Raw genomic sequence first — 23,027 nt, forward strand, 5'->3', positions numbered from 1 at the left:
AAGTTGTAGATGCGTAGCGGATATATGAAAATAACAGTGAGACATAATTGAATATAAATTGACTAAGGACTAAGAAAATACCTGAAACTGTAAAGGAACTTTACAAACGCTAGTAAGGACCTTGTGCAGAGCGAAAATTTTACGCAGTGAATGCTGACATGGTATGTTCATTAAAGCCAGTATTTACGAGCAAGTATCTGAGCAAAGAACAACCGTTCTGGCAGAGCAGGAAAGAAAATTCGCAACCTGGTGAGAATTAAAGTAAAACAAACCTGTGAGGAACTACGAGGAATCGGAAGGAATACTATAAGGCTCTCCCTGGTTACGCAGTCAAATGACTTCCTCTGAGGTCCTTCCATCGCAGTGTATATTGATATAAATTTTACGGAGGATGAGTAAATAGTTTTATGAAGACAAGGAACTTTACAAGAAAATAACGTGAGTAAGGACCTTGAGAAGAGTACAAAAGATTACGCGAAGAGGGCTGGCAAGTGTACTATTAACAAGGAAAAAAAAATAAGAAGTACATGAGACTTTTAGAAGGAACGATCGAAGGGGCAACGGAGTTATCACGGACACACAAACGAAGGGAAAACCAACACACTAACGTAAAGGAAATTAAACAACTACGATGGAAGTGACAGGAGAAACGAGGTACGGTTAAAAATTACATATTACTTGTCGTTGGTTGTGCAGCGAAGTAACTCCAGCAAAGGATCGTTCACCGCGTTGCTGAAAGTGAGAGGAATATTTAATTCTAAAGAAATTTAACGTATTGTGAAATTCACCTCATAACGAAGGCGTTGCTTGTAGAACGTCGTGACGTTGCTGAGCTGATTGAGTACAAGGAAGTGAAGCATATGCAACAGCAGATTAGCATAGTGACGTAGGGAGTTGCTTCCCACCATCTTTGAGGAAATGCGTGTGTAAACAAGCGGAATCTTCGTAACAAAGAAAAAGCTCGTTAATACCACGGCGTGTGGGTGGGGGCAACAATAAACTATAAAGGAACTCGTGCAGAAGTGAAAATATACGGACGTATTAACCTTTGGCAGGTCAGAGGAAAGGAGATAAATAAGAGAATTTAGAATAAATAAATCTAAGGAAAAAACAAACAGGAACATTTATCCACATAAGATTAGATGTTCAGGAAAAAAAAAAAACATTAAGAATTTTTTTTTAATTATTAATTAAAATTAAAGAAATAAATTAACAGCAACTATATAAAAACAAACACACAGTGGAAAAATAAAGGTAAAGGTAGAAGCATGGCATCAGGCAATTTATATAACTTGCAGCCACCAGAAGCATTTTTGAAGGGTACTGGGACACCTATCGTGAAGTGGGAAGAATGGAAGGAATATTTTAGCAATTACATTTCCACATTTGACAAAGAGGATGAACCACTTAAACAAGAGGAAAAGAAAAAGATATTGTTACATTGTTTGGGTGCAGGTGGTTTAACAGTGTACAAAAATATTACAAAAAAAAGAACAGAAGGAGAGAGGAAAGTATATGATGAGGCAATAGGGGACTTAGATGCATACTACAAACCCACAGTATGTGTAGCAGTACACAGGTATAAGTTCTACAGAAGGAAACTAGGAAAAGAGGAGTGCATCGACGATTACGTGTCGGCATTAAAGAACTTGGCACTTTCATGCAAGTTTGAAAATATGCACGACGATTTAATTAGAGACCAGATTGTGATGTGTGCCGCAAATTCAAACATACAAGACGCCTTATGGGCCAAAGGGGAAAAACCCTTACAACAGGTCATTGATATTGTAAAGAAAGCGGAGTTGACAGGTAGATGTGCTAAGGAAGTCATCAATGAGGGAAAAAGTAAAACTGAGGATGCAAATGTAGTGGCAAAAATAAGTGGGTACAAAAAAAGTACCGGGTATAGAGTGAAGGACACAACAAAATTCAAAGAGAATGCTAGTTCATACGAGCAATTGAAGTGTTACAGGTGCGGCAGCAGTAAGCATTTGGCAAATGACTGGAAATGCCCAGCGAGAAACAACAAGTGCACCCAATGTGGGATCATTGGTCATTTTCAGAAGGCATGCAAGTGGAAGATGAAAGAAAAGGTAAAATATATAGAGGATGAGGATGAAGAAGAATTAGGGAATGACTCATCTGATGATTCAGAGTATAACTTATGTGTAATGTATGTAACTGAGGCCACGGATAAAGAGAATGACGAGAAGAGGAGGAAAAAAAAACCTATGTGCGTGGTGGAAATGGAAGGAGTGCTTATTGATATAGTAGCTGATTCGGGTTCACCATGCACCATTGTCAACCGTGAAGTTTGGAAGGAGAAATTTTGGAGTAAGGTAGGAAGACCATTAGAAAAACCTGACATTTCACTAAAAACATTCACAGGAGAACCGATAGAACTTGTGGGTTACAAAAAAATAAAATTTGCATTTAAGGGAAGAAAAACCTACAGCAAGATGTACGTTGCTGTCAAAGGTCCATCTGTACTTGGTTGGAAAGACCAGGGAAAACTTGGTATAACTCTAAACCCAAACAGTGTGGAACAGGTCCAGGTTACACAAAATGAGGAAGAAGAAGATGAACTATGTGTAGCAAACATCAAAGAAGAGTCCCCGAGCATTAAAGAAGTAGTAAGGAACAAAGAGAACGGAAGAGATGGAACCTTAAAAGAAGTTAGGGAGCGTATTGTGGAAGGATGGTCCAAAAAGATATCTCTGAGAGATGAGTTGCGGACCTTCGGCGAACTGAGGAATGAACTGCCCATGGAAAAAGAACCGGTTTTAAGACCAGGGAAGTGTATTCCTCCGACCACTTTAAGAGAGAATCTCAATGAACTATGCTGTGAGGGACGTTTGGACATAAATAAAACAAAACAATGGAGGCCTTGGTACGAGATAAAAATCGTAAGAACAAAGAGAAACTGCATGCAATGTGAGAAATCTGACGAATCACTAACAAGCAGGAGACCTCCTCTCCTACCCCTGAAGTGTCCGGACTTGGCATGTAAGAGGGTGGGCATTGGCTTCCGAGCACAAACTAATGGAGAAAACAAGGGATATAGAGAAGATGGTGAGAATATCGAAACCACTGGGAGTATGAGAAAACAAAGACCTATCTGAACACGAAAAGGAGAAAATGGATGTGGTCCGCAGGGGACATGACAAACAGGACTGGATACAACTTGAATCATCGGATTCGGAGGAAGAAGGTGATTACGTGAAACAACAACATCGGAGTCAAAACGGAGGGAGAAGTTTGAGACAAAAGGTTATCGGAACCATAGGAGTCAACACCGAACTGAGTACAAGCGAATCTGAAGCATCCATTGGTAATGGTATTGACACAGGATTTTAGTTGGAACTGTAGGCTCCTTAGCCTGGCGGAGAAAAATGTAATTCCGTGACCAGTGCCACAAGTGGTACCTTGGAGGCTAGTTATAGTCGAGACATAAACCAAGAACTGGGGCCGGATAAAGACATTTTTGGAACAGACTGCCATCACTAATAGTTTTGGGCGCAGCGGGGTTAAACCTAGCTAGTACAAGGATTTTATTTGCGAACAGTTGTAATGCATCCCACCTGTTGTGTGTGTTTACCTCTTCCTCAGTTCTTATCTTCCTAAGAGAAGGAGATGTGTTAGGTTGATTACTTAGAGCTTCTGCATCAGGCTTGCCTGCTCCCACCGCGCGCCCCTCCCTTTCTGCGCGCGGCATTCACCAGCTGGAATGTTGACAGCTGGACGTTCTAGGGTTACAGTTGACAGTTGGTTGGGTGGCCATATGTGAGTTACGCATCCAGCCTCCGGTTGAGTGTGTCGTCCTATGATGAAATAAACTTCTTCAAGTTAATAATCGTAAGCCTCATCTTTACACCTCCTAGTGCTGAAAGAGTTGTAGCCGGAGGTTCTTCCTTTTTACTACGATTCATTTTATCTACATTTCGCCTCTTTTCCTACTTGACAATTTGGCAACGAGCTGGAGGACAAGAAGCATCTTTTATGAATTTCCCACGCTGATATTTATTTTTTTTTCAACAAATTTCGTGGCTTTACAACTTTTCATATTTTGTGGTAAACTTTTCTTCCACTGCATTTACCTTCTTTTGAGGCCTTTAATTCATCTCCATCTAAAAATCTTACGGATTGGTATTCAAGGAGCAGATTTCCAATTTGAATTTGGATTTTAACCATCCGGATCGAGTTTTCTACTACTGTACAAATTTTAGTAATTCTCTGAACTTTCCTTTCGGATTGTTTCCTCATCGTTGCTTTGTTTTTGGAGTTTTCATTTTTTTTCAGCTATGAAGAGCACAACTCCGTGGAGCTTCATACTGGCTGTTATTACTTAAAAGATCTCAGCGTTCCACTTACCGGCGTTAACTTGGCATTCCTTTTCCCGATTCCAAGAAGCCGTTCTTCTGTGGAACAGTCTCTGAGGTTACCTCGTTATGTAACCAACGTGTTACGCATCATTTTGCGCTAGCTATCCCGCGCTGCGCATGTGCAAAACTTCAAGTTGTGGAACTTCATCTCTGGATCAGACTCTGAATCCCATGACGTTACCTTGTTAGGTAACCAACGTGTTTCGTGTTACTAGATAATGATAACACTTCAGAAGATGCAGGGGGAGGTGCAGGCGATCAACCCCTTGGGGACCCTACCCCTACTGGCTCCCCTGACCCCTGGGATGATTGCAGTGTCCCAGATGTCCCTTACACCCCACAGGATGATATTTATCCCTCCAGGACTTCCCCTCCAGAGGACAATATCTGCTTCAACCAGCTCCTTCACAGAGCTGCCCAATACCACGGGTTTGCCCTGCATACAGACCCAGTAGAGGAGGATTTTCTTATGGACACCTTCGATACCACACAAAGGTCCACCTCAACTCTGCCCGTGCCTAAAGGGGTCATTAAGCACGCACCAGAGATCTTTAAAGACCCAGTTAGAGCTCGAGTCATCAACCCGAGAATAGAAAAGAAGTATAAAGCTGCTCCTACTGACACAGTATACATTAAAGGCCCCGCACCACTAGACTCCTAAGTGTAGTCTCTAATGCAAGGAAGAGAGCAAATTCCCAAACATCAGGTGACGCACCACCACCAGGTAAGGAATCAAAATTCCTAGACGCCTCTGGCAAACGCACAGCGTCACAGGCAGCAAACATTTGGCACATTGCTAATACTCAAGCGCTGTTATCCAGGTATGACAGGGCACATTATGATGAGCTTGAGTCCATATTGCAGCACCTCCCTGACAGATCTAAAAACAGGGCCAATGAACTCATCCAGGAGGGTAAAACCATCACTAACCCCTCCATCCGTTGTGCCCTAGATGTAGCAGATACCGCCTCAAGGGCAATAAATACCAGTGTCCTTTTGCGCAGGCATGCCTGGTTACGCTTATCAGGTTTTAAACCCAAAGTCCAGAGTTCTATACTCAATCAGCCTTTTGATGAGCAACACCTATTTGGCCCCAATGTAGACGTATCCCTTGAGAAAATTAAAAAGGGTACAGACATCGCCAAATCTATGGGCGCCTTGCAGTCGCAAGTTCCCAGACGGTCCTTTCGTCGCTCATCCTTCACAAGCACCCACAGAGGCTACTCCTCTGATAGCCCCTCCACCTCTTACAAGGCTCCCACCCAACCCACCTTTACTAGAGGTTACCAAAGGGGTGGTTACAGGGGGAACAGCAGAGGCAAAAACAACAACAACTCCCACTCTGTCTCCACCCCCACCCCATGACTTCCCTCAGACCATTCCACTCCAGTCGGGGGAAGACTCCACCAATTTCGCCTCGGCAAACATCACTTCAGACAGGTGGGTCCACCAAATAATTCAATCTGGCTACTGTCTCGAACTAACATCTACCCCTCCCCCCCCCCCCCCGAACATACCGCCCAAACACCGTCCGATGTCACAAGAACATCTGTTACTATTAAAGCAGGAGGTCATCTCCCTCCTACAAAAAAGTGCAATAGAACCAGTGTCCCTGCTCCAACAAAACAAGGGAGTTTACACCCTCTATTTTCTCATACCAAAGGACGGATCTCGAAGGCCAATTTTAGACCCCTAAACCTATACATACACTCGGGACACTTCCACATGGTCACACTTCAGCAGGTCCTCCCTCTGCTTTCCCAGGGCGACTTCCTTGCTACTCTAGACCTCGAACGCCTATTTCCACATTCCCATTCACAGCGCTCACAGAACATATCTCAGATTCGTAGTGGACGGTCAGCACTATCAGTTCAAAGTACTCCCATTTGGAGTCACCACAGCACAAAGAGTGTTTACCAAATGCCTAGTGGTGGTGGCAGCACACCTAAGACGACAACACATCCATGTCTTCCCATATCTAGACGACTGGCTCATAAAAGCCAGCTCATACAATCAGTGTGTACAACACACGTCACTGTTCAACAACTTAACGACCTGGGGTTCACAAACCACGTCAAGTCCCAGCTGCCACAACAAACACCAAGGGCGCTAGCCTATCCCACTCCCGCCAGGATAGCGAGCATGCAAGCTCTTCTCACCAGATTCCAACCACAACACTCTCTTCCAGCTTGAGTGTTCATGCAACTCATAGGGATGATGGCCTCTTGCATATTCATAGTGCCTCATGCAAGACTCCAGATACATCCGCTCCAAGAGTGCTTAGCTTGCCAATGGAACCAGGCTGAAGGTCCGCTAACATATCTAGTGTTGGTAGACGGTCGTACTCATTGCTCTCTGCAGTTGTGTAACGCCAAGAACCTTTCCAAAGGGCGATCGTTCCTCGAGCCGGTTCCTCAAATAGTCATGACAGCGGACGCATCGCTCTCCGGCTGGGGAGCTCACCTACTACATCACACCATGCAGGGCAGGTGCACACCTAAACAAAAGTTACTCCAAATCAATCACCTGGAGTTACTAGCCATATTCCTAGCCTTGAAAGCATTTCAAAAGCAAATATCAGGCAAGACTGTCTTAGTCCACACCGACAACATGACAGCCATGTATTATATCCAAAAACAAGGCAGGACACACTCTCTGCAGCTCTCTCAGCTCACACAGAGCATATGGAGGTGGGCTATACCTCAGAACGTTTTTCTCCTAGCCCAACATGTCCCAGGAGTCCAACACAATAGCCAATCTGTTGAGCCGTCAAACACAACAAATCCACGAGTGGGATCTTCATCCACAAGTTCTTCAACCATTTTTTCAGATGTGGGGGCAACCACAGATAGACCTCTTCGCCACCCAAGAAAACGCCAAATGCCCAAACTTCGCCGCCAGGTATCGCCCATCGTCTAAAGGCAATGCGATATGGATGAACTGGTCAGGCAGATTTGCGTACACTTTTCCGCCTCTCCCACTCATTCCACTAGTGGTGTGCAAACTACAGCAACACTCCTTAACGCTCATCCTAGTTGCTCCAACTTGGGCCAGACAAACATGGTACACCACACTGCTGGAACTCTCCGTAGTTCTGCACCAAACATTACACCTCTCTCCAGGCCTCTTAACCCAGAACCATGGAGAGATCAAACACCCAGCTCAGCTTAACCTAGCGATCTGACTCCTAAAGTCCTAGAATTCGGTTACCTTAACCTTCCTCCTGACTGTATGAACGTCATCAAAGAAGCTAGACGGCCTACCACTAGAGCATGCTATGCAGCCAAGTGGAAGAGATTTGTGATATACTGCCATAACAACAACACTGATCCCCTAGATGTGTCTATCCAACACATCATAGGCTACTTACTACACCTTCAAAGATGCAACTTAGCCTACACGTCTATCAGACTGCATCTTGCTGCCATAGCAGCATATCTACAAAATAGACATCTCCCACTTTTCAGAGTACCTGCCATAAAGGCCTTTATGGAGGGACTCAAGAGAATAATTCCCCCCAGAGTACCACCTTCACCTGTGTGGAATTTAAACATCGTTCTCACAAGACTAATGGGGCCTCCATTTGAACCTCTACATAAATGTGAGCTACAATTCTTAACATGGAAAACTGCTTTCCTAGTAGCCATTACTTCTCTACGAAGAGTTAGTGAACTACAAGCACTAACCATTCAGGAACACTTTCTGCAGATGCATCACAATAAGGTTGTTACCTGAACTAATCCTAAATTCCTCCCTAAAGTCATTTCTCCCTTCCACCTCAATCAATCTGTGGAGCTGCCCGTATTCTTCTTGCAGCCACAAAGTCGCAGAAAGAGCTCTTCACACCTTAAATGTCAAAAGAGCACTACTGTACTACATGGAGAGAACACAACCTTTTCGTAAGACCAAACAACTATTCGTGTCGTTCTCACCACCACACAAGGGCAACCCCATATCAAAATCTGGGATAGCTAGGTGGATTGTCAAATGCATACAGATTTGTTACCACAAAGCAAAACCTAAATTATCTGTTCCTCCTAAAGCCCACTCTACACAAAAGATAGGGGCTTCAATGGCATTTTTAGGGAACATTCCCTTAGATGATCTCTCCAGAGCATCTACATGGTCTATACCGCACACATTCACAAAACACTATTGTGTCGATGTGCAAACTAAACAACAAGCTAGTGTAGGCTAGGCTGTACTCAAAACACTATTTCAAACTACTGCAACAGATACTGGTGGTCGCCTCTAGGAGGGGATACTGCTATGCAATCTATGCACAGTGTGTAATCTGCAGCTCGTATGCCTCGAACGGAATATGCTACTTACCAGCATGCATCTGTTCTTGGCATGTAGAGCTGCAGATCTACACCCGCCACCCGCCTCCCCGGCTACCGTTATCTGTTCCAGTATTATCTTACTTGGATACAGCATAAATAGGCATCTTTCCTGTTTCTTACAATGTTCCACCATTTCCCTACTGGCGAAAAACAATCTGAGGATGGAGCCGATTCCCATGCGCACTATGATCCAAAGGAGGAGTCGCATACCTCGTGACTTCCAAAGACTTTCCAAGACAAAAACAAGTGCAAACATCCGGGCCCAACACTAGATGGCGATCTATGCACAGTGTGTAGATCTGCAGCTCTACATGCCAAGAACAGATACACACTGGTAAGTAGCATATTCCTTCTTTCTTCCGTACAAACACACTATCCCTATGCACTTTGAGGCTAGTTCCCATTGATAATACATATATTCCAGGGGAAGTGAACTAGCCCTGCTGTTCCTCCCTCTCCCCTTGATACCTAATAATGCTGTCTAGCTTTTTATATTCCAGGGGAAGTGAACTAGCCCTGCTGTTCCTCCCTCTCCCCTTGATACCTAATAACGCTGTCTAGCTTTTGAAGTAAGCACAGAGAAGACATATGATACAACCACACAAGACAGTCCCCAACCGCTAATGAGCTACCACCCATCATAGAACCTAGAACCCTAGTAGAGCAATAACACTCTAAACTAGAACATGACCACAGATAGCATGAACACTACAGCTTTGACATGAGAACACGACCATAATTTGTCACTTCACTGCATGGCATCAAAAGGAACGAGTGGATTTGTTCGTTTTTTTTTTTTTTTTTTCAGGTCAAATTGATTTCTGAAGCATTCCATCCCTTGGACAATTAGATATCAACCTAAGTGTAATGCAGACTATCCATTAATACCACCCCACAAGGTTGGCTTGAAATTCTCCTTCAACTTTCCTGTCCATGCATAACTCTTCCCATCAGCGGAAATTTTTTACTTCCCTGTAGCCTTTGAGTAGGTCCTGACAGTTTAACTTGAGGTAACTCTGTAATGTGCATCTTGGCTGCAGCTATTTCAATGTCCTGAACTCAATGTTCCTCAGTTGTACTCTCCATGACATTTATAACCTGACTGTGTGCTATCTTTGGATTGTGCTACAGCTGGCTTGCTGAAGTGCCTTGCTCATGGTGAACTCCTCTGTGCAGCCGAGTCCTCATGGAGGTACACAGACCGGCTGGTGCTCCTCCACCAAGAGCATACAAGTGAGCTGCAGTGACTGCCCTCCCCTATCTAACTCTTTTCATCCACCTCTAGGTGGTGCATTCCCATAGGACAACATGCATTGGCAACAATCACACCTTAGGCAGCCTTTACTAATAGAATGTGATCTTATTAACCGAGGGATGTTTCCGTGGCTTGCACAGGAGTAGTAGGGTAAATTGACTATTGAATACACCTTCTACGCACCCCATCAATCCAGGGCATGATCAAAACCTGGTGTTGTCGAATTATAAATAACAAAGAAATGCTGGTGCCATAACGTGATTATTTCCACTTGTTCTTTCCTGTGCCGGTGTCCTTGCTTGGCAACGGTGGTGAAAAGAGAGCCGAGTCAAAATGAGAAAAAAAGCTTGAGAAATTATTGCATATTGATAGTAGATGTAGCATACAAATTGTGCGCAGCCCATGCCAGCACAAAAAGACAGTGTGAGTGAGAAGTGTAACCTTGTGCTTCTTTGAGTTTCATCTTTATCATTGCCACAAGAATTATTTTTAACATATGTTTTGTTATATTCTAGATCAAAATTCTTTAAGTAATAAGACATTCTTTGTTGCCTTCTGTTTTACAGGACCACACACGCTTTGTGAATTGTGTGAGGTTTTCCCCTGATGGGAACAGGTTTGCAACAGCTAGCGCAGATGGCCAGGTAAGATTTTTTTTTTTTTTTTTTTTATTAATCTCTACTGTTCACGTAAAAAAAAAAAAAATTCTCTTAAACAATATTCTGGTACAGTTGCACACAATAGTTTCAGTCAAAATGCAATGCATAATGGTAGCATTGCAACCTTAATAGAGGCATAGCAACACATTAAAAGAACGTTAGAAGCATTGTAGTAATAGAAGAAAATAAGGTAATTGAAATGGTTTGAATGTTTCTGAGCATGAAATTCAAAGAAGGGGCTTAACTGAAGATGATAGACGAGAAGCTTTAATTGATTGTGAACATAAGTATGAAACCGGCTGGAGCGGATGAAGGAGATGCCCTGATATAGTAATATTGATATGTATGTTCGCCTGAAACTTACTTTTCTAGATTATAGAACACTATTTGAACTGCAGCATTTTAGCATGTGACTGGGCGTCTTCTTTCACAATGCTATATGTTTGAACAGATTTCTGAAGCTTCCTGGCTCAGCATGGAATTTCAAGCTGATCGATATTCATGACCCGGGGATGTTCCATTGTGCCAACGATTCTACATATAGAATTGCTCATATGGCTCAAAATGTTATTGTTCCAATGGGACTAATGTAATAAACCGCTGTGCTGCTCACTGTTTCAGTGTCTGTCATGGACCGCTTCCCTGCTGCAGTGGATGGTCTCCTTGCATAGCTAGTGTTTCTACATGTAGGTTATTTGAATCCCCCAGCACTCTCCTCAACATTTTATAATAGTGACACAAAACCGAATGGTAATATCAATAAGATGGTAGAATTTCACACGTGTGTGTGTGTGTGTGCTCTCCAGTGAACGACCGCCGCGGGCCAAACAAGGGCACAGACTCCAGTTGAAGATGCAATAAATCAGTTTATTACTTTAGCATGTCAGAATGACATGTTTCGATCCCATAGCGTGTTTTGAAAATGGACATTGTTTATATAGTATCCATTAGTGACTTTTCTATGTTTATTGTCACATGCCAAAAACGTGGCAATTTTGTCAGCCGATGACTAGGCGCAAAAATGACAAGCAAACTTCAGTGCCAGACATGGACAACAGACTAGTGCTCTATAGAACAGTGAAGATGGCCCAGCATTCTGTAACTCCAGTGATGCGCAGTGTGTTGAGAGGTAAGCAAGTGTGGGCAAAGATAAAGGCATTGTCAATGTGTGGAGAATGGTGTTATGAAAGTCTCCCAAGATGTATCGGTGATAAAAACTAGTTCTAGATTTATATGAGATAACTAGAGTATATGTTCCTGAAAACCACCATGGATGCCATGTGGCACGGGTAAAATGCAAGGAACCAGGTAAACCATCATCACTGTCTGTGGAACATTCAATGAAGCACATCTATTGCAGCCTTTACGTGTTAGTGCACATGCGGTTCACTATTTTGCGCAAGTGCATTTGAAGTCACGTTGCTATGTATGCTAAGTGCTGCTACTCAAGTGGGCCTAAGTGTTATAAGAGTCATATGTAGCATCTCGAAGTCTGCGTCTAATGTGTGTTGTTCATTAAATGGCCAGAACATGATCTACTAAACAAAGGGGTCACTAATGGATAAAATTTGAAATAAGTGATGTAGGACGGGGGAAAGTGTTGAGGTGCTGTTACGTGCGAGTACTAAACCCTAAAGTTGCTCCCAGAACTGGCGAGCCTGGTGCAGTGTGTTAAAACAGTGTTCCTAATCGTGAGAACAAGAACAGTGGGTTAAAAACTGGACAGCCAACTAAAAGGCCACTGACCTTTTAGAAGTCATATGGGCGAAAGTGTGTAAACGCAACTGTGGTGTAAATTCCTTTTACAGGAAGTTGTAAAGGTCTTCACTAAGATTCAGTCCTGTCGGTGCCTTGGTGTTGAGTTCAATTATATATTTAGACTCCAGTTGTCTTAACAATTTCTCTAGATTTCCCACACGTCTGAGTGCTGGGATGCAATCAACTACACAGTATTTAAGGTGGTCCAAGTTGTTATGATGTGTTTCTTTAAAGCGCCTGGCAACCGGATATGCTGGGTCACTGTTGTCAATTGCTCTGTGTTGCAAGATACGTAGGTGCACCTGGAGCTTAGTGCTCCCTACATACCTGAGCCCGCAGCTGCAGATAAGAGTGTAAACTGCGTATTCCGTTCTGCAATTGAGTTTTTGTTGGATCACTATGGGTTTGTTCCTGAACGCCGCCGTGATTTGGGTGGTGTTGACTCCAAATCTGCACGCCCTGCAGCTGCTGCACTTGAAAAACCCTTTGACACCTGATAACCAATTTGTGGTATTCGTTATTTCCGGGCTATTTCTAACTACAGCATCATGCATGGAACTGGCTCTCCTATAGGTGATGTCAGGCCTAGGGGCAACCATGGGTCCTAGTGTGGAATCCGTCTTTATGATGCCCCAGTGTTTGTTGAAAATAGATTTGAGTGCACGTGCCTCGGTGTTGTGAGTGATAATTAGGTGCGTGGTTAACCAGCTCTCATTGGCCAGCTCTGGTTGAGTATCCATGTTAGTAATGTCAGCGCATGTGCCCTGTAATAGCGCTTCTCTGGGAAATGAGTTGGCTTTGGTAATCGCTGCCTTGATCGTCTTTACAGTGTACCCCATGGCCCTGAATCTCATGTGAGACTCCAATTGGCACTTGGTTAGGTCTGTAGTATTGCTGCATATTCTGCGCAAGCGCAGCATTTCCCCATAAGGAATGCTTGCTATCGGGTGCTTCGGGTGGAAGCTGGTAGGGTGGAGTTCCCTGCAGTGGGTTTTCTATGGAGGGTGGACTGTAGTGTGTTATCGGAGACATACTTTTACATCCAGAAATTCCACTGATTCTGTGCTTATGGTGGCATTGAAATCCAAATTATAGTCCTTACAATTGATCTCATTGATGAATGTCTTTGCACTTTCAATGGAACCCTTCCAGACCACGAATATATCGTCTATATAGCGTAGCCAACAGAGGATGTTATTGGACCGAGCTCCTGAGTGTGTGACCCTAAGGACCCGCTCCTCCCACCAGCCCACATGGAGACATGCGTAGCTGAGGGAGAAGCAAGCCTCCATGGCCACACCCCTGAGTTGTTGATATGTCTTGTTGTTGAACATATAAAAGTTATGTTGCAGGCACCACTCATTGAGAAACATGATGAGTTAATTGTGTTCGTAACAATAGATAGCTCTCTTAGCAAAGAATTCATGGCATTCATTTAGTCCATCTGGATGACGCATGCTGGTGTAGAGTGAAGTTATGTCAAGAGACATCAGGACGCAGTTCGCTGACCACGGGATGTTTTTGAGAAGGAAGTCGCTAGTGTCTCTTAAGTAGGTGGGTAAGTTGATGATGTGCTCTTGCAGAAAGTAGTCGACATATTTAGATGTTTTCACAGAGGCTTTTGCGTGCCGAGAGAATGGGTCTCCCAGGCACTGGTGATGTACCTTTGTGTACCTTTGGCAGAAAGTACAGGATCGGTAGTACAGGAAATTCTTTGTTCAGGACATTAAACTCCTCTTCACTGATAATGCCTTGCGTTCTGTACTTATTGAGGCTCTTTTTGAGTTCTTTGCCACTAGCAACTACTTCCTTCATGGTGGTAGGTCTATACCAAGTTGCATCGTGCAGATGTCTGTAAGCTTCCTCCATGTATAGGTTACTTGGCCATATGACGATATTGCCGCCTTTTTTTGATTTGTTGACGATAATGTCCATTCTGTCTTTTAGTTTTTTCATGCGGTCCATGTATTTGTGTTTGAATGTCTTCTTGTGTTTTGCACGGGATTTTCGTTTGTGCAGATTTTTGACCTCTTCCACAATCACATTGTTGTAGATGTCTATGGCATCTCTGGGCATAGTGGGCGTGAAAGTGGATGGTGGCTTAAATGGACTTGTGATTTTGGTTGATGTCTATGCCAGCGTTGTGTAAAAGTTGTGTTGGGGCATTGTCAGCTGGAGATTCTAGTTCTGTCTTTGTTATGATTGTGGCAATGTCCAAGACTGCAAGAATGCCTCGAGTGTGGACCAATTCGGTGTTGTCAGTAGTTGGAGGTTTGTTGCCATGTTTCTGTTTGAAAAATTTGAGTTAGAGTTTTCAGAGGAAGTTGAAAATGTGAATGCGGGTGGTTGTGTAATCAAAACTACTTTCTGGGCAGTAGGTCAAACCTAAGGAGAGAAGGTGTGTTTCTGCCTCGGTTAGTTGTAGGTCCGAGAGATTTATGACTGTGTTGGGGTTATCCTTTATTTTCGTCTCCAGTGGCCTCTTTTAAGGTCTCGCCTAGGGATGCAGCGCAAATGCGCTGCCAACGCTTTGCGAGGCATGCAGTATACACTATAGTGTGGAAGCTTCGTGGAAGCTCCACCCACTCACCGGCCCATCTTTTTTTATTGGCTTAGGTCCTAAATGCCGCCACGGGTACTCTAGGGAGAGAGGTGCCCAGGAGCAGCCTTGCAAACCTTTGCCAATGTTTATTTTCTGCACACTGTGCGCTCTTTCACTCTCATTGTTTCTACTGAGAGAGGTGCCCAGGAGCAGCGTTGCACCTTTGCCAATGCTTGTTATTTTGTGTGCACTGTGCGTGCTTTCACTTTCATTGTTGTTTTACAATGGCGGCCTCCGCTCACAGCACTCACGGGAGCCTACCTGTCTCTGAGCTTCCGCATAGCCGGTGACATCCATGAACCCACTTTTTGTTCACTGCTGCCAGACTGCAATGATCTTGCTGTGGTAATGGGATACCGATACCATGACCAACCTGACCCAGCCGGGCCCACCGGGGCTAACTGATTACTCCCTGCGGCGGCCGGAGGGGTGGTATGTTGGCAGCTCAGCTGGGCTGCTCAGAGCAGTAGGTCCCCAGGCACAAGGAGAGAGAGGCGAGCCAGGCAGCCGTGTACCTGCTCTCACTGGCTGCCACTGCAAATAGAGTGAAGGACAATAAATAATTTGCCAGCGCACCGCAGGATAATTCTTCAAATTCCAAATGTGCTTCCACTTGACGTGAACATTTAGCATTACACGCAAACACTGCTGTGCTGCACTAGTTACTAACGGTCTTGGAGACTGAACACCGTTGACCTCTTCGGGTGGTGCAGGATGTCCATGATCTGTACAATATACTCTGAGCCTGCCGTGCCTGATGACCGGAGCAGTGGTCGGTAGGAGCGTAATTAGAAAGGTTGAACTACTGATTGCACCTGCTGCTGCCGGGCCGCCTGAGCTGTGGGGCTAAATTATCTATCGTCCACCCCTCCCCCACCCCCCCCAACCCGCCGGCGAATAATTATTTCCAAACCGGAGCCCGGGCCGGCCGAGGGTCGAGAAATGGCATCAGAGCCCACTTGCACAATTTAGCCAGAGCAGCACCACGAGCCAGTGTTACAGTAGAGGCAGCGCCGGGGCCAGTCGCAGTGAGAGTGGGTGCAGCATGCTGATGCTTTGGTTGCAGGATGTTTAACGGCACAGCGGGGGTCAGCTGCCCAGTGACATGATGAATAATGTAATGTATTAACTAAAAATCATCAATTACATCGTTTTAAAAGTACTTCTCCTTTACTGCCATATATAACTTGCTTTTCCAGTCCTGAGCTATGTGCGCTTTTATTTCTGGTGCTTTTCCATGTTTATTTCCTCCCTCAGCCCGGCCCCCAATAATTGTTGCAGTCGCCTGGCAACACTTTAACTCTCCTTCAACATGTGCTCCAAGTCTGGGAGAGGCTGAGCAGGTGATGTTTAGGGCAGGCAGGCACGCCTCTCAAACTCTGCCAGCCAGGGACTGCAAATCTAATGAAAGCAGTTTTTAACAGAATCCATGCAGGTTTGAGGCTTGCTTATTCTGTGGAGAAGTGTAGCTCACTGGTTAGAGGAGGCATACCCTGAAGCAGAGGTTAGACCCGGGACCAGGGTTCGATTCCCGACGCGGCAGGGTCTGGAGCCCAATTGTCCACGGACTCGATAATTCTCGCTTCGGTGCCTACTCTAAGCACGAGTTCACACTATGCAGCTCTGGGCAACAAGCTTGCTTAATCTCCACAACGGCCCCCTGCGGCGGGATGCCTGGCTTTCACCTTGGGGATGCCCAGTACGGGTTATCTCACAGGGAAAAACCAGGACGGGTTCCCAATGCAAGCGCCGAGATGCCCAAGGGTAATTTGAGCGCTATATAAGACTGCACATACATACATACATACATACATAATTCAGAGAAAAGGTTCTCAATACACAAAACACAAATCTGCATTCCACTGACCAGTTTTGCATTCAGAGGTCTTCGCCAGCGTTACGACGAGGGAGAGACTGACGTTTCTATTGTACAGCAGCTGAGAGTGCACGCTGCCGGCACACATAGAGACACTTCTCAAGGACAGCGGCAGCTACATTCTTTTTATTTTTTATTACCTAGCTTATGCAGTGTAATGTTATGACTTTACTAGAGAAAAGGTAAGCCGTTATTAAATGAATGCTACAGCAGGGATTTATCACAGCGGAGGTGTTTGATAACCCTGTTGAAAGCACTTGACTGTACCAATGATACATTGCATATTTCCAAAATTACGATCAGTTTCCAAGGGCACTAGCTTAGAGCCCTTCCGTTTCTGTGACTTGTAGCAGTTTTAAGATTGGCTTAGTTTCTTCTTGCTCAAGTGGGAGTCCTTTCTGAAATGTACGTCTCCCTCATCTTTACTGCCTGATTTTGCTTGCGAGAAAGTATCACTCATAGTGGTTACAATGTCACTCGTAATTACACTGAAATTATAAAAATGTCACAGCAGCAATCTGCACCCTTGGCAGCTATGCGAACAAAAGTTACCTTCATTTAAAGAAGTGGACCACCTGCGTCTGAAGCCAGCAGCAGCCACATGTCTGCAGACAGAGTGTGGCTTTTATCACATAAAATAACAGGCAGACCTTGACAAAAGTGTCAGTGAAACAGTGCCATCTGAGTATTAATCTACAAATGTGCTTTTTAGTTTGTAGCATGTGACGGACTCACTGGCATCGGACATGACATCGAGGAAGGAGGATGTCTTTTGTAATTTCTTAAATACTCCTGTGATCCCCGGCCTCCCTTGCTGAGGCACTGGCAATCGCCCGAACCTGCGGGATGGAAGCAACTGCCACATGCCCAGCTCTCCACGTGTTGGAGGGAGTGCACTTCACAGTCCCCCCCCCCCCTCCCCCCTCCTCCCCCCCCCCCCCCCCCCCGCCGAATCAAGAAAACATCTGCCCACTTGTGATGGTGCCACGGGGCAAAGACACACGTGCCTGGTCCTGCTAGCGTCACTGATCGCACAGTGACTGAACCCCGCTTTGCCAGCAGTCTGACTCCTACCTCAGCCCACCAGAGACCCACTGCCTGAAGCAGCTCATCAGCCACCTTGACCGAGGCCAGTAAGCTTTGAACTGGATTGGTGCATGATTTGTGGGGATTCAGGACTGTCCTGAGCTCCAAGACAGTAAGAGACAGCCTCCAGGAGTGCCCCTGCCAGCCGTACCGTGGATGCCTGAGCTGCGTAGTAAACCACTCGTAAGTAGGGTTGCCACCTTTTATAAAGAAATACCCGCTATTTGTTCGCCTGGTTTTAAGATTTGGAAAGTGTCCAATAAGATATACAGCGCTATAAAAATTGTCTTTATAGTGTTTTTATTTTTATAGATCGCCTTTCTGTCTGTTTAGTTTAATTAGCAGCCAGTGATAATTAAGTCGGCAGGTCCAGAACACTGCAAAGTGCTTTCTTGTTCTTGCTGTCTTAAGTATGTACTACTGAGGGAAAAATACAGGCTTTAGGAGCTTTTCACAACGTTTGCAAAGGCAATAGAATATTCCTCATGCCAATGGAAAGACAACCAGGTGTAACTCTACTGGTAAGTGGCCAGTTCAGGAGGACATACCTGTGAACTGCTGCAGTTTAATAAAAAAGCCAAGCCCTGGTCAGACACAGGTGCTTATTACTGGGAGGAGTGTCAATGTTCAGACAGGAGAGTTTGCGGCCTGGTTGTCACTTCTTATTAAGGCCTTAACCTACTTATAAGGTGACATTTGTGTCCGAAGGTAACTTTGAGGGTCTCATGGTACAGGAGTTTGTGCCGGTTCGTGCTGGGGTTTCTCAGCACAGTTTGATCAGTCCACGCAGAGGGAGGATGGGGCATGTGGTTCTATCCTGTTTTTGTGGCCAGTGAGGTGGATGGGGCGTTATAGAACATGAGCCTCATTTGCAGGCAATATGACCTCTAACATCCTGTTTGGTACAGTCTGGTCCCATAGTGCCTTTCATTTCTGGTGCTTAGAAGCAGTTTTAAGATCTTTTTAGAGTTTCTCGTTGCTCAAATGGGTTTAATTTCTGATATTTATGTATTTCCCTTGTCTTCAATGATTGACTTTGCTCGCAAGAAAGTGTAACTCATAGTCGTTGAAATGTCACTCGTAATTACACTCCAATTATGAAAATGTCACACATGGCAATCTGACACCTTGACAGCTATGGGCAGCATAGCCACTAATCTTAAATTCAACTGCTGCCCGCTTACGCAATGGGCGGGCGGTAGCCTATGGACTCGTCGCACTCGCCTTTATCTGTGATGGAAACTCACACGCCTAATCTCACTGCCTAAATGGCACAGTACAAACCATTGCCATGCAGTGACTTGACCTCAGTAAAACGCATCCTATAAATTATTGCCTCCTGCGCAGGCAGCAGCGCACTCTGACTCTCAGACTCACTGAGAGGGACCTATTCCATGCCGGCTGACTAGCACAACTCCTCGTGCCAGGCCCTGCCGCTTCTGACTGGGACCTCACTTCCTTCCTGTTCAGCACGTGAGGTCACACCCGCCCCACGGTGCCACAACAGCCTGTACGCAACGAGGGCAGGCCTCGCCCGGTCTCTCGTATTGGGCCGTCAGTGTGAGCAGAGCCGAGCACGATCTTTATAACTGTTACTGAGCCTGCTGGCAGCCGCAAGTGAAGTCTGCTGTGGCCCGGGCTGGGCGCACGGCACACGGGTGCAGAGGCGCCGGCACGCTCGCTAGCATCAGGCAGGCTGGCATTGGCAGGCCGGTCAGTGGCAAAATGCGTGACAATGCTGGGCAGGGTTGAGTTGCTGCCTTCTGCTGCACTGTCGTGGGTGGAGGCATCACTGACAGGGATCGCAATTAGCTATTAGATTAAGGGACCGATTGCATTGCAAATGCTTGTTTTGTTGTAGTTTCCTCTTTGATTTCCTCCGCTTTCTGCGCTCACGTCTTCTGCAGTTGCGCCTGTATTTTGTTTCCTCGGTGCTCGTGGGTGCAATGTTTGACGCCCGTCCGCGACTAAAAAACCCAGTTCCTCTATTAGACTGAAGTTGTTTCTTAGTCTAGGGTCCCTGTTAGCCATGCTGCCGCCATCTTCTGAGTCTGTGCTGGTTGCCCCGATAGAACTCCGGTCCGATAATGATGCCGAGTCGATTTCCTCATGGGACAAGGCCGTTGATGCTGCAGGTGCGGCGAGTTTTGTAGATTTCTTGAGTTTGTCTTTTCGCAGAGTCGAATTTCTTAGCCAAGGTGAAAATTTGTCCTCACTCTTAGTCTGCCTTATCACGAGCTAATTTAAATGCCTTATGTGTTTTTATAGTTCATGTTTTTTTCAATAATTCTTCACGTCCTTTGCTGACTACTTTTTTATGGTCTGAACTGTCTAGTTCCTCGTTTATTTTATCAATTTTATTTTGTAGTTCACTCCGATCAATGTCCGCGTATTTGATGAGGATGACTATTAAGCGCAATGAGGCCTCCAGGTTGCTCTCTGCCCACTCCTTGTGTGTGTGTGTGTGTGTGTGTGTGTGTGTGTGTGTATATATATATATATATATATATATATATATATATATATATATATATATATATGTATGTGTATATGTGTGTGTGTATATGTATATGTATATATATATATATATATATATATATATATATATATATATATATATTGAACAGCCTTTGCCCTTCAGGATTGTATTTTGATCATGTGTAATGAGAAGATTCGTACTGCGTTGAAGTAGCTTTAGTAGTTTTACTACCTTACAGATGTTACTGATTTAATTATCTATACAAAATAAGCAAAGGACCTTGCTGAAATGTGACTATTATAGGACGTGATTTGTAAGACTTGAGTGCATGACCTCTTCCGGCTTTGTTTCTTTTTATGTTCATTAGTAATGACTGAAGTAAGAGTGCATAACAAATGTTCGGATAAAACAAAAGCCTAGGCATACAGAGTTTTAGAAATAAGAGTCTGTGTTTTCAAAGTGCCCTTTTATGGTATCCTACATTTCTGTTTCAAGTTTTGTCACGCAGAAGTATAAGTCACTGGGGTGAGATCCCTGACTTATCGCAATATTTCCTGGAAAGGTTTGTTTCTGGAATTGATGCTGCACAAACATGCTGATCGTTCTTGAAATTAAACTGAATTTGCTTGTGTGCTTCTTCAACACTTAGTGAAAGTGATGATACATGTCGACCATTTTAAAGTGGTTCAGTTGTTTCTACTTGAAAAAGAAAATAACTGTGTTCATATCAATATGGGAGTTATCTTAAAGGATGTCAGAGACAGATTTTTTTTTTGTTTTTTTGCTGCCTTGGAAATGTATGTGGCCACGGAAAGCAATCTCCTTCGTAAAACCTGCTGCAAATAACGTAGATCTTGCTAGGTCAGTTCTGTTGTGTCAGACTGGCTTTCAAGGGGTGTCCGACTGTAGAGCCAGCCGACAATGCACTTTGAAGAAGACCGTTCTAGATTAGGCAGGAACGCGAGAAGGTGCAGGACGGGACTACTACTGATATGTGGCTATCACCCCGTTAACTCACATCTGTACAGGAGTCCCTTAATGTTTCTGCTTCTTGTTCCACAGATTTTTCTTTACGATGGAAAGAATGGTGAGAAGATTGCTGCCCTTGGAGGGACGAAAGCTCATGATGGAGGAGTTTATGCCGTAAGTAGCTTTGTTTGCTTCAGACTTCAGTTTTTTCTTTAACATTTGGACGTTTTTTGATAGTTGGACAAAAGCGTGGCCTGTCCACTGATTAAGAAGTGCAGTTTGTTAAACGCATGCATTCTAACAGTTACAATGGTGTACTGACCGATTATGTGTTTTTCAATAAGCAATTCAAATAACTTCAATGTTTTTGTGTAGTACACCAGATAATAAACACTACAGGTGACTAAAGTAAATATGTTCTTTTTGAAGTACTTTACTTTGTTTCCCACTGCACGTGAACAGCTGTATGCATTGAGTTCTATTTTGAGCATTTGCACACTGATCCGGTTGGGTAGAACTGTCCCATTCTGTTTTGGCAGCCAATAGTGTCCCTACGTTGGCCCCTGCTTCCAAATGAGCTTGGATATGGCAAGACCAAACTAATATTAAAGCAGATAGGTGGGTTTTTGTACATGCACACACGGATACCAAATCCATTTAAATAAATCGCACATCCACAGCAACATGCCTACAAACTACAATGTTGCAAGCATACCAATAGACTTTGACATAGACATACGGTCAAGAAGACATAGTTATCTCAGCTTATAGCCTTGATGGCACCCATGCATGGCTACACACACATGCTGAAAGCTTTGACAATTCAGTCATCTCGGAGATTGACTCTAACCATGCTCATGATTCTGATAAACACCGCAAAATCTTAAAGGGCACTTGACCCGAATGGTGTTTTAAATGCTTTGTTAAAAATGAATTCACCATTCTGGGTGTCCATATTTTTGCATTTGTTTTTATCTGTATTGAAACAGCAGGTAGGGTTTAGATCGAATGCCTGCACACTCAATGTCATAATTATGAGCTTCCTAGCAAGCAAAGTTACCAATTTATCCAACACTTTGTATTTTGTCTGCTTTACCACACCACAGTATCTGATTTTGTTAGACTCCACCTGTAGTGTAGTTCATTCATGCAGTTACACAGATACTAAGTTGAGATTGTGCTGTGGTACGGATTAAGAGTGGGGCACAGTATTTCAGGGGAGAAACCGCGTTCAAGGAAGAAAACACATGCATTATCATGGAGTTCTGAAAGCAAAAGGAAACCAGCATTGGCGTAGCCAATAGGTCTCTGCTTTGGGACCTTCTAAGTGTTTAGACAGAGGTTAAATATGGTAGCCTCTCTGAGACATAGGCATCAAGTGTGACTGACTTCCCAAGACTTACTGACCTTTCAGGAGCCTGATAAGTGAAAGGAAAATGTATGAAATAGCTCTAACTGATTACAAAGCTGCCATCTTGGAGGCGAAAAAAGCCTTCTATACGAACAGTGTTTTTAGTTTGAAAAGAAATCCAAAGACATTTTCAAGATAGTCAAAGAACTTTCCAATCCCGACCGTGTCACACTGGCCATCACTCCCTCCCAAGCCTTATGTGACGAT

The 23,027-nt window shown here is 44.3% G+C and overlaps 1 protein-coding gene across 1 annotated transcript in view; it reads left to right on the top strand.

The window, feature by feature from the left end:
- Nucleotides 1-23,027, top strand: part of WDR1 (WD repeat domain 1) — a 347,946-nt gene that overhangs the window by 121,821 nt on the left and 203,098 nt on the right. Inside the window, exons 6-7 of the mRNA XM_085642417.1 lie at nt 10,547-10,624; nt 21,503-21,583. Coding sequence (XP_085498543.1) covers nt 10,547-10,624; nt 21,503-21,583 — 159 coding nt within the window. The remainder of the gene's footprint in view (nt 1-10,546; nt 10,625-21,502; nt 21,584-23,027) is intronic.

The sequence above is a fragment of the Triturus cristatus genome, chromosome 2_2 (genome assembly GCF_964204655.1).
Source record: "Triturus cristatus chromosome 2_2, aTriCri1.1, whole genome shotgun sequence".
NCBI lineage: Eukaryota > Metazoa > Chordata > Amphibia > Caudata > Salamandridae > Triturus > Triturus cristatus.